The 16,565-nt window shown below is 38.0% G+C and overlaps 1 protein-coding gene and 1 long non-coding RNA gene across 3 annotated transcripts; both read left to right on the forward strand.

The window, feature by feature from the left end:
- The first annotated feature begins 1,841 nt into the window (after window positions 1–1,841).
- Window positions 1,842–11,573, forward strand: LOC120459118 (inhibitory synaptic factor 1). Of its 2 annotated transcripts, XM_039647073.2 has the most exons (3): window positions 1,842–2,802; window positions 3,029–3,344; window positions 9,257–11,573. In XM_039647073.2, the coding sequence occupies exons 2-3, from the start codon at window positions 3,198–3,200 to the stop codon at window positions 9,824–9,826; spliced, it is 717 nt and encodes a 238-aa protein (XP_039503007.2). In that variant the 5' UTR covers window positions 1,842–2,802; window positions 3,029–3,197; the 3' UTR covers window positions 9,827–11,573. The 2 variants fall into 2 exon arrangements, with proteins under 2 accessions (XP_039503007.2, XP_088983834.1); XM_089127708.1 differs by having other exon boundaries at window positions 1,842–3,344.
- Window positions 11,574–12,070: 497 nt separating this feature from the next.
- On the forward strand, window positions 12,071–15,222 carry LOC120473709 (uncharacterized). The gene is made up of 2 exons (XR_016150711.1): window positions 12,071–12,452; window positions 14,239–15,222. It is a non-coding gene; the product is annotated as an uncharacterized LOC120473709 (long non-coding RNA).
- Window positions 15,223–16,565: the final 1,343 nt, after the last annotated feature.

A 16,565-nucleotide genomic window follows, 5' to 3' on the forward strand; every position in this document is an offset into this window, starting at 1 on the left:
CATAGGTTTCTAGAGAAAAAAACTATGCTTACAAATCAAACAATCATGCAAACATGAAGCTCAATAGTTGTGATTTCTGAAGGTGGTTGCTTTTGAAGTTTGAGATGATTTATTTTTTGGTTCAGTTTGTATTACTTTTATATTATTTTGTCTCTCCCTGATGGATAATAAACAGATAATGTTTATCCGGTGTCCCTCCAATTCTTTATAGTCAATGAAAAATAAAACCATAAAAACCTATTTTCATTTTTTTAAATAAAATAGATGTTAACCGAAATAAAATACAAGAACTTATGAACTTGTTCTGATTTGTTTTTTGTTTTTGTTTTTTTCAAATCTCCTTTTTTTTCCGTTTCCATTCACATTTGAATGTAGATTTGAATATGTTGTTTGTCTGTTGTGGGTTGTTGTGCCTGACCCCTCCTCTCCCCTCAACTTTCCATCATTTCCACACCCATTTGTTTTTTGGTTTTTTTTTACCTTAAAAAAATCAGTGATGTGAACCATCAGAGCTAAAATTGCACAACCACCAGTAGATGGCACCAAAAGCCTGGGTGGATTGCATCTGGTCTCAACAATGCACTGGATACTATATCCCACAATGCAATGTGCTTGTCTTGACACTGTCATTGTAACTCTGCACCTTGACTCATTATGTGACTAAACCGAGAAAATGCGACGACAAGTTTTGGGTTCACTTTATTTTGATAGTACCTTTAACATTTTCTGTTGACTATAGGTAACGTCGCACCTACATGTCCACTAACTCTCATTAGAATAAGTTGATGTACTTGCTAAGGTTGCTTAGGTCAGAAGAATGTCTGTTGGGGGACCATCACAATAAAGTGTTATCATTTATGAAAGACCATATGATATTTCATTTCATTAAAAACATTTAAGTTACATTCAGTGAAGACTATTGAATCAGGAACTGTGTTTTGTTTCAGTCTTTTCAAAAAGACGTAAGATGCATTTAACTATGAGACGGGCAGAATGCAACAATCTTCTGAGTTAGCATTATGTTTCTGAGTTAGCATTATGTTGAATTATTAAGGACAATAATTCAGTCAGTATATACGAAAACAAAACAATTTGCATCACCATTTTGGGGCCCTGAAATACGTTTGCTCCAACAGCAAGTACTTAGCCCTAAATGCATGAATGAATTGCCACACATGCAATAAGGATTGCATTAGCTTCCCATTTCTTTCTGCAAATCTCAAAATCTCAGCATTTAGTCCTTATTTCTAACGTTTTTAATAATGGAGCACTTCAATGCCTTTAGTGTCCATGAACCAGCTATCATTCAAAGTGTCAAATGCTTACAAACTAGAAACTTTCTCTAAAGAAATGCGAGAAGTGCTTGAACATGCTAATTCTGTGTGCCACAATACCATTGTTTTTGCCCATTTTACCCTCCAAACGGTCCAAAAAGTAACAGCAATTCCATTGTTGATGTGAATAGTATATCATTAAAGTTCAAAGCACAAATGATTGTGTTTTGTTTAACACTTTTCCTCCCTACTTTCATCTCAGATTGTATATGCTATTCTAGACGACCGTTTTGGCACTGTATGCCTGAATACACCATTCAGACAATTGCTTGTTTTGAGCGAATCGTTCTCATCAGCGTTGCCACCAGAGACACCTAAGAAATAACGAGGGCCTTTGTTTGGGACAAGCCTCGCAGGATGTTTTGGAGAATCATTATAGAAAGGTAAATTAGAATTTCAAACTTGCTGACACAGTCCTCCGGTCGATTCGTGATTTGAAGAGAGCAACAGGAAAATGAACACAGGAGGCTGAAGCATCCACATAATTATGGTAGGGCGAGAGGTTTCCTGACGTACTTGCGTCTGTCTTCTATTCATTACCGATCTAAATGGGATAATCTGGTCCGCGTCAATTGCTGCAGAGCCGTCGCATTCACGATTCAAGAGCCTGCACTGCAACACTGAATTGAATTAATTTGCTTCCCCAACTGAGGTGGCAAGTGGTTGAAAAGATCTGAGCAGAGAGCGAGCTCGGAAGTGTACATGAATTGATGTGTTTGTCGGAAGTAGGATGGAAGTGACAGGACAAGGGTGAGTGGGACTAAAGGGTAGTGTGTGTGCACGGGAGCAACTATGAAAGAGGAGGGAAGAGTTATGGAAGAGAGATCATAGGAAATAAATGCGAGTGACTGAGGAGAGAGAGGGAAGGGGGAGGTTTCCTAAGTGCTTGAGCATCAGTGACTGATAGAGGACAACATTGGAAGAGAGGTGCTGAGCATGCATCCGTCTCTAGTGTTATCTGTGCGTGCTCAGATGGGGTAGGAGATGCGCTGCACTGTACGGGGCACAGTGGGAAAAGCCTGGCAACTCTGCGGAAGCTTTTTATAGACATATGGAGCAGCAAAGTCCAAACGGCATCAATTCTGGACCAAAGCCATAAAAGCCAAGAGAAGACAAGCTACTGAAAGCCTGAGCGATTTCTGGAGTGGGTTAGCTGATGTCCGGGACTCTCTTTGTCTCAGAGTATTGGGGGGTTTTTTTGTCCTCTGAGAGAAGCAATTTTTGGCTCGTCCTCCCAGGTGTCACACCAGATGCGTTCGTTTTCTGTCAGCTCGAGTGGCAATGGGACTTGTTTTTACTTTTCTTAGTGCACTATTTGGATACATATGTTCTTCACATCAAGTACTGACGGCCCCTGTACTGAAGGCTTTTTCTTCAATGTACAATATGCTTCATGGTAATATTTCTGGAATTGCAATGGAGGATGCATAGATGGGGAGAAACTGAAAAGATTCACAGATGACTTTTGGTACGTCACACACCTCTCAAAATAGAAGCTCAATTATTTATTTTCTGGCTGTCTTAAGAACAAAAGGTTCTTTCATGCCAAAAATGATTCCATTTTATCTAATATTAACATCGTACGGAAAAGAACAAAGCTTTTCCGAGAACTGTTTGCTTCAGTGCTGAAACTTTTCCAATTTTCTTGATGCCCTTTTCCGTCTTGAAAGTTTTCCTTTTGAATTTACTGACAGATGTTCCTGGCGGTTTCTAACATCAGCTGTGCCACAAACAGCTTTTCAGACCAGAGAATGGGTCTTTTATCCAGATAGGTTTAAACAACATTGTGGCGGGCTTCAGACATGAAGTCCAGTGTCCTGTCCCCTCCTGGCTGCCGCTGCTGCTGTCATCCCCATGTGAAGGATGTTTCACGGCACCGCGCTAGGACCATTTGAACCGAGCACGAGCCCTGACCGGAGAGCAGAGATCCGCAGGCACGTTAAGATGGTCATGGAACAGCTGGAGGAAGTTCTCGCTGAGCTCAAGGACGTGGCGAAAGAGCTCCGGGAGGTAAAGCACACACTCTGGGAATGTTTTGACATTGGTATAGGCATTGATTTGATGAAAATGTATTCGAACACAGTCTGACGATGAGATCTAGTAACCAAAAACTTTAAATCCATGGGTGTCCAATCCTACTCCTGGAGGGCCAATGTCCTGCACAGTTCATCTCCAACCCTAATCAAACACACCTGCCTTTAATTTTCAAGTGATCCTGAAGACCTTAATTGGTTGCTTCAGGTGTGTTTGGAGATAAACTGTGCAGGACAGTCGATCGGCAGGAGCAGGGTTGGGCAGTCCAATCTGCGCCAAACACACTTGCCTGTAAGTTTCTAGTAATCCTGAAGATCTTGATTAGCTTATTCAGGTGTGTTCGATTGGGATTGGAGCTAAACTCTGCAGGAGAGTGTCCCTCCAGGAGCAGGATTGGTCACTCCCTTTTTAACCCCACAAGGGGTGATCTACAAGCTTGAGCAAGGCACTGGTTCCTACATTGTAGTGAAACATATGCAAGTACGCAAGTGTCTCTAGGTATGATTGATTGATGTTGGGAATTTTTGCTGAAAACAATTCATAATGCAACCCAACGTATGCGTTCACATTCGTAAAGTTGCTTTACCATTGTAAAAGTGGTCGACATGTTTGTGAGCAGTTTACACCCTGTTTAATGGCATTGTGTGGACACATCCAGTCTAGGAGAGCCACTATCCGGCAGAGTTTAGCTTAATCCCGAATCAAAACCGGGTTGGTTAGAAGGTGTGTCTGATTAGGGATGGAAATAAACTCTGTAGAAGAGTGGCTCTCCAGAACCGAAGTTCCCTGGCATAGACGTTTGAAGGTAACTCTATTGCCCCCTTGTGTACTGGGGTTTGTTGCCATTTCAGGAAAACAGGGTTTCTGGTCTAAAAGCCACCACTGAATGAATACAAACTAACTATACACAAACCAATAGACACAAATACAGTTGGTTCATAATCATACACAAGGTCACAAATACATCCATGCCCCAGTGGTTATGTCCATCTAGGGGCTGTTGACTGGACAGCTTGTCACCCAAACACCAACCAACAGATAGATTAACAAGGAGAAAGGCTTGCAGGATGACACCCCCCACACACACCGTTGACACCCCATGCAAGCAAGATGTCATCTGTGATGCCTAATTAACACCCGGTGAATCAGACAATGGACCGACATGCGCGGGAGCGCATCTGATTTCCTCATCTTCTCACCTGTCAATGTCTCATCTCTTTCGCAGTTATCTCCCTTTGTGCTGGGCGACTACTTTCAGCATTATGTGAGAGGACATCTCCTTAATTAATCTCTTTCCTCGGGTGGATATCTATCTGCCTCATTACTGTCACTGAGTCTATGAGTGTCCCAGACTGGCATTTGTCTCATCATCTCAGTCACAGCTCCTCTGGATTTGTCTCATTTGTCTCCTTGGCCAAGTTCAGGCATCACCGGTAGCTCTGCCGCTATTGCCTGAGTTAACACCTCCATCTGTCACTCACACCTTGCAGCAGAGCCTTATTGTTACTACTGACATCTTGTTATGGTTATTAGTTTTGCCACACGCTCATCTGTCTTTCAGCTGTCTTTTATTCCATGGATAACAGCCAAACATTTGTCACGAATCTGAATTCTTTGCCGCCAAATGTAACCAGTACATTGCTCACTTATGTCGCCTTTGCTTGATCTAGCCACACAGAATTATGCAAAAGTTCTTTTCATGTGTAATTGAATATTTTTAGCAAATTTGATCATGCTTTAGCTAGAAATAAAAGTGTAGTACTTTCAGCTGCATTTAACGCATTTTATCCATAATATATAATTCCACTGATTCTGATTTCCCGCCAAAAACACACTTACACAAATCCTGTCTGGGCCAATTGTAAATATCAAATAAGTATATATATATATATATATATATATATATATATATATATATATATATATATATACATACAATAAAATACAACTTAAAAAGAGATAAGCAATTTTAACCGGACTGACTTTTATTTTATTGTTATTATTAACAGTACAGTGGTGTAGACTACACTAATGGGAACGCTGATGTTGATATTGGTTAATGTTTTTGAAAATCTTGGTTTTTAAGCCTCAAGCTTCTTATAATCAGCCAGGCTAACGTTTTGAAAATATTAGCTAAGTTTTATTAGTTGTAGGGAATTATTAGAAAAATAATGCACACCCGAGGTGATAGCCTAATGTGTGGCATTCATTTTCAATAATTCAGTCAATTACTCGACTTATACTACATTTATCACACTTCAAAGCATTGTTCAGATGATGAATTTCAAGACGTTTGTCAGGTGTTGTCCTTAAAACTTTCGTGTGGGACTAATGTCTTTTCAATCTCATTCCAATCCTCCATCATTACTAATTCAAAATGTCATTTTAGAGATACTAACGGAGGCTTCAGCCACTGATCGCAGACTAATGAAGATATTAATGCAGTTAATATGCACTCAAAGAGAGAGAGAGGGAGAGGGAGAGAGAGAGAGCAAAGTGAATTACCTCAGTCAGTGCGTCTCTCCACGGTGTTCGGCAGCAATAGCGAAACTGTATGTTTATCTGCTCTTTCAACGGTGCTGTTACTATAACCTCATATATCCTCAAATATCATGTAGATTTTGAATTGTTAAACTATTTTACTGATAAAATCGTCAGAGCAGCAGTGACAACACGTTTCTATGTGTGTGTCCGTATACTGTGTGAGTCAGTGTTTAAAGGAGTAGTTAAAAAACTTTTGCTGATAATTTACTCACACCCATGCCATCCAAGATGTCCATTTCTGTCTTTCTTCAGTCGAAAACAAATTAAGGTTTTTGATGAAAACATTCCAGGATTTTCACCATATATTGGACTTCAAAAAAACGGTTCAAGGTCCAAATGAGAGTTTCAGCGCAGCTTCAAACTGCTTTAAACGACACCAGACGAAGAATAAGGGTTTTTAAAAGTGAACTACTCCTTTAAGTGGAAGAGAGAGCGGTAGAAAGAGTGTGTGCACTGCTTTCCATACATAATAAAACTTAATAATTTGGTGGCAAAAAGCATGCAAATAATTTGTTGTTTTTGTCCTGTTGTCTACAATATGTATTTGCTTTGTTCAGTGTCAGTGTTGTTGTAGGTTTTGTTTATTTTGCTATTGTTGGCTGTAAGGACCTTTGAAATGGCGAGGTATGGAACTATAATGCGGTCAAGACCTGCCTGGAACTACTTTAGCTGTGTGTTTCTCAGAAAATAATTGCACACCTTAGAATGTTCGTCAACCAATCAGAAAGATCAAGCACTCAACAGCCCAAAGTATCAATAATTTTTTGTGGAAATATTTTTAGAATGTTATTAAAGGTCAGACAACTTTTAATGACCATTCTATAAACGTTACTGCAAGAATATTTGTTCATAACTTTGATATTTGTCATTCCCGTTAGCATATACCTGGAATGCAAGTTGCTTTGGATAAAAACGTCTGCCAAATGCATAAATATATATGTACCGATATGATAATGTATATGGAGATTATTTTCAGAGCAAATATATGTGAAGTCAGCAATGCTTGATGAAAAATGTATGAGGATAGAATCTGTTTTTAAATCTAATAGTTTTTTTTTTTCAGAGTCTCCAGCCAGCCTCCAGGTAAAAAAATAAAATCAATGGCTAAAGAAGCCCATGCAGTAGTGGTGATGGGTCTTTCTTACTGCTTTCAAATCAGGCTTCCTCTCACAATGCTTGTCAAAAGCTTGTTCTGACTCACACTCTGTTCCAAACACACTCCATTTAAAAGCCTTCTGGGAGGGTTTGGCAATTATCTGACACCAAGACCCGAGGTTCTTGATGACTATGGGACAAAGCGGATTAAAAAAAAACAAAAACATTTGGGTGGTATCTTTTAGAATTTATTGCACCAGTTATTTAATTAGATTTAGGTCCACCCTGGGTTCACCTCAAAGAGCATGCACAGAGAAGTCAAAATTAAACACGATTTAATGACTCGTAAATGTAAGTACACATTGATGGCCTAAGACACGAAACGAGCGGTTTGTGTGAGAAAACGAACAGTATGTATATCATTTTTACCTCGTGTAATCCCAACCTTGTCAAACTGATCTAACGGCACGGGCTCTTCGGTCTGCGCATGCGCCGGAAGTGATCGCTTGCACGCTTATCTCACTCTTTGTTTATATAGAGATTTTGGAAGTTTTACCTTTCACTAAACATATTTAGATATACAGGAAATCGCAATGGTAAACGATTTTGGTATATCTAAATATGTTTAGTAAAAGGTAAAATCTCCGTGTAAATGTTGAGTGACGTACACACGCAACTTAAGCGATCCGTTCCGGCGGAACATTGAACTGATTCAGTTCGGTTCAGTTGGACAATGCACAACTGATTCAGATCACTTGGACTGTCTATGGTGATTACACGAGGTAAAAACGATATAAATACTGTTCGTTTTCTCACACAAACCGCTCGTTTCGTGTCTTAGGCCATCAATGTGTACTTACATTTATGAGTCATTAAATCATGTTTAATTTTGATGCTCTGTGCATGCTCTTGACGTGGATCCCCATACCTGCATTAACGTTATATGACTGGCAGACAACAACGGTTTGACTGAAAAATGTCAAAATTGACAAAGATACAACAAAGACACCTACATCTTGGATGCCTTTGAGGTAAGCTAAAACATATCAAAAATTAATTTCAAAGTGAACGAACTAGGACCTTTCAGTGGAGCTTCAAAAATGTATCTCTCTGATAACCCCACAGCGCTTATCATACTTGGCAGTGTTACTCGTAAATACAGTACATTATATTTGTACAGTCCTTGTACAGTGGGATTGTTTACGACGTATTGTGCGCGCTCTCGAGCAGCAGGTGCGTTTGAATGGATATGGACTTTTCAATGCCTGTCATTTGGGCTTTTCCTGTTTACATTTGACTGCTCATTACCGAATACCAACAGCCAAAAGCCCATGGCTTGCCGCTGAATAGCCGTTCTGCTATATTATAAACACTCAATAATGCAACATCCTGGATTGAATGCGTCAGCAGCAAAGCACTGAGCTCGTCAAAATCAGAAGCAACGAATAATAACTTTAATCCAAACGCAGAGCTTTATCATCAAAATCCAAATCCAACATAACTGCATCATAAATAGCATACTAAGCTGCTTAATATTGATTGAAGATGTATTAAATCTGAACGCCAGCCCATCATAGATAACCATATATATGTTACATAATCTTAATAAAATCTACAGACAGACTTTCTGATCAAAGAGGCTTCCGTCTGTGGTATCGCAACTCTTGTGCTTTGTTTTGTCTCTGAATTGTGTGCACCAGCCTTGAGACCCTGCTCAGAAAAGGAGCTGGGTAAAGCAAGAGGAGGAATATTGATAAGCGTATGGTTGAGTTCTTATGTAAGATGCAGTTACTAACACAGCAGGAGGACAAATTCCCTTCAGCACAAACATATTAAATATTCCAATGCCAGTGGGTGAAATGGGGTGAGATGGGGGGAATAAAGATAGAAAGGATAGATACATATCCATATGCTGTATATATTACTCATTTATGGCTTAAGCTCAGGCATATAAACTATGAAACTACTGACATTATTCAGGTCTAGGTCTTTTCATCAACACTGAGAAACTAGATGTTTAAAGTTGAATGGAATTGCTGGGCTTTGCTTGCTAAGTGATTTTTAGTGCTGCTGTTTTGGTTGTTTACTGACCTTGGTTAAAAAAGGGCACCCCAAAATCTCTATAACATTCTGGTCAATAAAATTGGCTCCACCTTAAAATATGGGATTTTTTTAAGAGTGAACAAAAGCTTCAGATATCATATGAGTTATTTCATGACATTCATTCAATTTTCTCGTTTTCCATTCAGGTTGTGGTCCAAATTGACAAGTTAACATCAGATATCGACCTTGACTCAGAGGGTGACCTGACACTAGTGTGCTGCAGCGAGGACCGTGGCGACCTCTTGCACAATGAAACATTATCCGACAACCACTTACTGCACAATACTCTCCGTAACCCAACCATAGCCAAGAAGCAAGAGTTAGACCTTTACCGCAGGAGCTGTGGAGATTTACCTGCCCTCAATGGACCGTTAAAGGCTCAAAACAGCCCTAAAGCGCCCTGGCTCTTTGGATCTGGAGGAAGGATCCATTCTTACGACAAGACGCTATATCATGCATTGTGCTGTGATGATGATTACAATGAATTTAGAGGTGGAATTAGATCATCAAGGCTGTCGTCCACGGATTCTGTGTTTTCATCTTCACCTCCAAGGTTTTTGACTCCCACATGTAAACGTAAAACTTACTCCAGCCCAGAATCGAAGAAAAGAGCCCTCCGTAGCTGCAGTACGCAAACTGTTTCTGATAAAAGCACACAAACTCACTTCCCATACATTCCAGCTAAGCAGAGAGCTTCAAGTGACTGCAAATACTAAAACAAATTTCCAAAAAATGTAAAAGCAAACCAAAATTATTTTTTTCACACTCATGCTGTTCCGAAACTACATGACTTTCTTTGTTCTGTGGAACACAGGAGGTGAAATTTAATTTCTTGATATAAAAAAAAAAAAATGAAAAAGCTGCATAATGACAAAAAAAGTCATCATATGTCTTGTTCAAAGTCTTCTGAATATACACTACCGGTCAAAAGTTTGAAATAATTAAGATTAAATGTTTTTTGAAAGAAGTATGTTATGCTATCCAAAACTGCATTTATTTGCTGAAAAATACAGTAAAACGGTAATAATGTGAAATTGTCACGATTCCCTGTGTCTGTTTCATGGAATCTTATTTTGATATTCTGTTGTCTTGCTTGGCCTGTAAACGCCACCGGCAGAGTCTCGTCGCGTCATGGTCAACACACCTCAAGTTAGTCCGGTGATCTGCTCTCACTCTCAGAGTATTGATTTCTTCTTCTTTTTTTAATCTTACCCCGAACCTTTGACTGGAAGTGTGTCATAGTTCCCACAAAAATGTTAAAAAAACTAAAATGGTTTTCATATTAATAGGATTTCTTAAATGTCACATTTTTGTCTCGCATGGATGGTACAGTACAACAGCGTATGCACAAGGTGAATGTTGTGACAGATGAGTCAAGACAACTGACTGCAGAAAGAGCGATTCAAAACAAGAACAGTAAACCAAGCAGCATTTCATTCTTCATCGTTTTTTTGGTTCTTTTGTTTGGGTCTTTTGGATTTTTGGCTCTCCATTAGTTTTGGATGTCAAGATGAAAATGAAGTTTACCTCGGCCTTTAGCAAAACATTTTTACAACATAGTTTTATTAGCTGCATGGGAACAACACAGCAGAATGCCAAAATAACACTCAGAATATTTAACAATGCCTATGCAACTACCACACACAGTCCCTGCGTCCCAATTTGCTTACTTATACTATGCCCTAAAAGTATGTATTTTTTTTTCTGAAGAAAAAGAGTGTGTAGCAAAAGAGTAGGCAAGCTTTGGGACATACTATCACGTCATCTTTAACGGATCTCTGTCGCGTGCTGCGTGCATCCTCGCCGTCAATCATCTTGACACAGTTAAAATCCTCCATTCAATCTAATTTAATTTCCTACCGTATCGGAGCACGTTAATCTGCCAGTCATGGGTCTTTCATGCGGATACTTTCCTCGCGTTTTGCAATTTAAATATAATGATGCATTTAAAAAGTAATGGCTAAACGTATCCTTACAAAAGTTCACAATGCTGCTGCAGATGCAATATAATGTGGAGAACATTGAATAAATTAATATTCGTTAGTTTAGATGGTGATAAAATCACTCATACCTCTTTATCTAAACCTCTCAACATAACCGCGGGACTCGCGCGACCTCCGTGCCTGTAGTTTTTTTAACACTTTTTACTCGTGTTTGTAGTTCTAACCGAATCCTCGTCCAACGCGCATCGCGCAAGGGGTTGTGGGCAATATCAATATAATCGATCTACACTTCGGATTCTGACCGGAAAAAGTAGACCATCCGGGTATCTTTGAAACACTCATTTCAACATGCTACGGTTTGGGACGCACTAATTCTATTTTCGAATATTATTTAGGACGGATAGTATGCGAATTGGGACGCAGATAGTGTCTTTAGGACATTTATAAATCCGATTATATATTTACAGCTACTAATAACTCCTTTTGTGTTCTACTGAAGAAAAATAAATGTTTTAAAAGACATGGCAGAGTAAATTTAGATTTTTGGGTGTACTGTCCCATTAAGGTTCATCTTGTAAGGATAAAATGCCCAGCAGTCTGTAGCCTAATCATAAGTGTAGACATTGTAGACGGAGGAAATTAATTAAGAGACGTAATTAAGACTCACTGTCCATAGTGTCAAACACATTAGCCGTGGCGTATCTGAACTTTGACATTGTGGGCCCATTCCTTCAAAATACCTCACGAAGGCCGTGGTCTTCTTAGTTCAACTGTCAGTGTGTGAGTGAGGTCATTTAATTGGTGTCTAAATCATAAAGCTTTACCTCGGGCCCATTTAAACTGGAGACTATAATAAAAAGCCAATCTTAAACTGCCTTCAAGGGACACTGTGCAGTTATTTTTATGGAATACCTTTTTATACGTATATGTATATTATATTATATGAAATATTATATTTAATCCTCTATAAGTAGAGACTAATTACACTGTAACAAATGATTCTGTGGTGATGTAGATTTTAATTAATGTTTTTGGTTAAAATGTATTCAATATAATTGTGTTTTTGATTTTGAGGCAAATATTTAATTAAATTTCAAATAAAAATGTTTGGAATAAAAACCACCCATTGTTGTTAATTAAAACTTAAACATTTTTATTAATTTAATTCAAATAAAAATGTTTGGAATAAAAACCACCCATTGTAGTTAAATGAAACTTAAGCATTTTTATTAATTTAATTCCAAATGGAGAGAATATTGAGTGAATTCAAATTAATGTAATCAGGCAAAAGCACTTCCTGTCAAAGTGCACCAGACGGCAGAAGAGATACGTTAAGCTGCCTACAGACGGTGAATGTTCGTCGTCTTCCACTTGCTCATCTTGCAGCTGGTTGACTAAGGTAAGAAAACTTATTTTGTTTTCACTGGACTAGTAAAAAGAACGCATGTAGTGGTTATATGTAAGGGATAATGTCGAGCGAGGCGTTGTTATGGCAAATAAAAAACCTGACAGGCTGATTTATGACCGACGCGAAGCGGAGATGAAGACGGGGTATTCGCTATAACAACCACCTTGCTCTATATTTTCCTGCTTATTACATGGCTACTTACCAAATAAATAAATAATTTGACACGATTTACTGATTTAAAAAGGAGTTTATTGATTTAAAAACGATTGTATTGCTTCCGCTAAAGAAAATAGTCCGTTCCGTCTCTACGGTTAAACTCCATATGGCGCCGCCATATTGAGGAGATCAACTTTCCCATGCCTCTCATACAGGGAATTGAGAAAAATGCCTCTTTTGTCCGCTGCTTGGGGCTGTAAAAATCGCCACACAACTGAAAACAGCTTTCGAGGAAGTACCTTTCACAAGCAAGACTGAACGTTTGTTTTTGGTTGTATTTGGTCATGATTTAATTAGTAAGTAACGTTTAGAGATTAAATACTACTGTTATTGTGTCACGCAATGTAGTTTTAATAGTTTTTCAGTCGACAATGTAGTTGTTTAAAGCTCAAATATGTGGTTTGTTTATAAAGATAGAGCCTATTTAAAAATTTGATCTGAAGTTTTCGGAGTTGCCGCGCCCCCGCCCAGCGCTCGTCTCCCCCGCCTGGAACAGCCGTACCACGGCCAGTGCTTCTGACGGTTGCCGCTGGCTCGGATGTCTCTAGTCAAGAGGTTAAAATGAGATATAATTCGTATAATTTGTGTTTATCTTTGGTCTCATTAATCTAGTAATGGTTCCCTGGTAAATAGTTTTGGCTGAAGGCAAAGTAAAGTTTCATAACTTTATATTTAGGCTATTTTAACAGTATGTTTGACTGAAGCTACTTCTGTTATAATGGCTAGCCTATTACTGATCAATAAAACTGAAATTTAGCACAAAGAGCTAAATATTAAATATATTTTTTGTGTGTGTTTATTCTGTAGAAATGTCTTATTCTATTGCTATTATTATAGAATTATTAATAAACTATTATCAATATGTTTACATGTATTCATTACCATTTTATTTGCTGTATACTATTTGTTTATTTTATTGACTAAACTATTTACTAGTACTTTTCACTTTATAATTACTATTTGCATTGCACTACAGTTGTACCACAACATATGTATTATCATAAATGATCCATCAGTTATCAATGTTATTGCTAAAATCTGGTTAATCACATAAAATGCTTTTTCCACAATGAGCAAACTTAAATATCTCAGTATGGGGATCTTCAGCATTCTTATCCAAGAATGTTTTTATCCAGAAAAACGCAGCTCACCCGTTTAGTTACATTTAATTACAATGCAGTCTTGACCTCCGCAAAATGGCGGACCCGTTGACGTATCGCAGCAACGTTCCAAAGCGGCCAATAGGGCGTCTATGTATATATTATGTCTATGGATACTGTAGCCTACATAGTGAGGGATATAATAGTAGTAGAACACCATAAATCCCTCATTACAATGGAAGAACATTTGTAGACTACAACAAACATAAAAAAAAATAGAGAAAAAAACATCAAAATAGAGAAGAAAACAATTTGAGACCAAGGCCTGTGAGAAAAAAAAATATAATAAAATAGATTTATAAGCTATGAAAACCATAATGAATGTATTGTCTAGTTCTGCTATATGCTTGCAATATACTTCTGACAGTTTTATACTAAGACACTACAATTTTATGTTGCAGGACACTGAGAACTTGAAGGAACAGTTCATAATGGCCATTACTCTGACCCCAAAACCTGAAGCTTCTACAAGCAACTACCCAAAGAACATTCGAATCGTCATCACAGGACTTGGAAATATTGCAGCGGCCTTGCTCTGTCCTCCTTGGCTTGACCTACGCGCTGATTCTCGATTATCACCTTTGTACACCTTTGAGGTATTCCAAAAACGTTTCTTGGAACTGGATCAACAAAGTCCAATCCCTCAAGAAAGAGCAAACTTCAGGCTTGAAATGAGACTGTATTGCAGTGCAGACTTTTGTGCTACACAATGTCTTACTTGAGAATTGCACATTGATGTTTGTAAGTTAGTACTGATTTTTCCCACGAATGTCATGACATTTCAATTGTTGTAAATTCAAAGTACAAATGTATTTTACTCTGTACAAATTGCACTTTAAAGGTCCCATTCTTCTCGATTCCATTTTTTAAACTTTAGTTAGTGTGTAATGTTGCTGTTAGAGCATAAATAATACCTGTAAAATGATAAACTTCATAGAACAAGTAAGTCAATCGGGCCGTTTTTTGGACAGTGAAAACAGCAGTATACAGATAAGTAAATTGTGTGAAAAATACAGTGTTTTTTACACGCGAAACATGAACACAATCAAAGCTTAAAAAAAAAACATGGAGAACGGGACCTTTAAGGATTTATGGAGTATTTATGGAGTATTTTTATTTTAAGATCTTTATTGACCCAATTTAGTGGCTATGTGAGGTGAAAAAGCATGGAAACAGGTTTATGGACACGTGTATGGCATTTATTTTTGTTTTTACTAAATAGTTTGAAGTCAGTATTATGTCCTTTTTAAATGTCTGGTTTGAAATGCAAGATCCTACTTTTGTCTTGAAATGAGACTGTGAATGCAGTGTACAATGATGTGCTACAATGCGTTGAAAGCACAAAAGTGAATTGTTAATAAAATTCTCATTTGAGTATTTGTTAAGTTCTGTACTTTCTGGGCCATTATTTCTAGGAAAGGAAAATTTAGATTTAATTAATTGCATTGATTAACTCAAATTAACTCAACATTTTTGTTTAGATTATAATTAATTCTGTTCTGTTTTCTATTCGAATCTACTCATTTTAAATGGATAACTTTTAAGAGTCTTGTTTAATTAATATTTACTCAATACCAAACCTTGTGAAATTTAATTAATAATATTGCTTGTAATCTGTTGCCTCATTTTTATTGAGTAGATTTGGTGTATCTTTTTTTACAGTGTACAACAAAGGAAAACTTGAGGTTGAAGATTAGAGAGATAAGACAGGATCAACCTGACTACATTTCTTGTGTCATTTTAGTACCATTTTTGATTAGATTTAAAGGAGAACTCCACTGCAAAATAAACCTTTGGTCTAATAACACATAGTTACCTAGTCGACCGTTCTCTGAGATTTGTTTTCATGATAATCGAAAGTAAAGAGTTTTATCTCTAAAAACTGTAACACGTATGCACTGTATGAACTGTATGTCCCGCCACGGCCAGACCACCTCACAAGAAGTCTTGTTCTTGCCCCCTTGCTCAATTCTGTGAAATGCGTACGTACTTATAACGAATAGAAAACAAATAGAAACCTTCACAAAAGTGCTCTTCTCCTCTTCACCTGCTCTCTGGCAGCACAAGCGTTGGTCCCCTGCCCCATTGTTAATGATGATAATTGTGGCATCACTGGCACCACATGATATTAAGCTTGCTTTATCGAGATAATGACACTCCATTAGTTGTGTCCCAGTCACTAATCTCTTCATGCACATGGGGCTAAACTAGGACAAAAGTTTTAATGGGGTTGCATGTAATCAAACCCATTAGCCTCTCCTTCATTCATTGAATTTCGTGATTGACACATAATGTTCATTTATTCCATCTATAATGATCCCTTAATGCTGGTTTCCAGCCCCTTCAGAATGCTTATATTCAATTCTCATCAGACCTCCGCAGACAAGGTCTTGAGCTTAATTAATCAAATTAAAGAATCCATTCCTCGGCCTCTCCATTAATCAAGCTGTACTGTGTGATGTGAATATAAAGTGACCTTACTGGAAGAGACTCCATTAACCATCAAATCACAAACACGCTGCACAATACACATACTCTCATATCATATTTCTCTACAGTAAGCAAAGGGCTACACTTCAAAGCAACCCCCCCCAAACAAACTCTGCCGTTGCTAACTTACTGACCCGTATGACTTTTTTTCTTATAAAACACAACAGGTCTGCAATTCTCAATTAATCTGCAATTAAGAATGCGAAAGTTCCTTCAGGGTACTTCCTTTTTCTCCAAC

The sequence above is a fragment of the Pimephales promelas genome, chromosome 25 (assembly GCF_988280905.1).
Source record: "Pimephales promelas chromosome 25, fPimPro1.hap1.1, whole genome shotgun sequence".
NCBI lineage: Eukaryota > Metazoa > Chordata > Actinopteri > Cypriniformes > Leuciscidae > Pimephales > Pimephales promelas.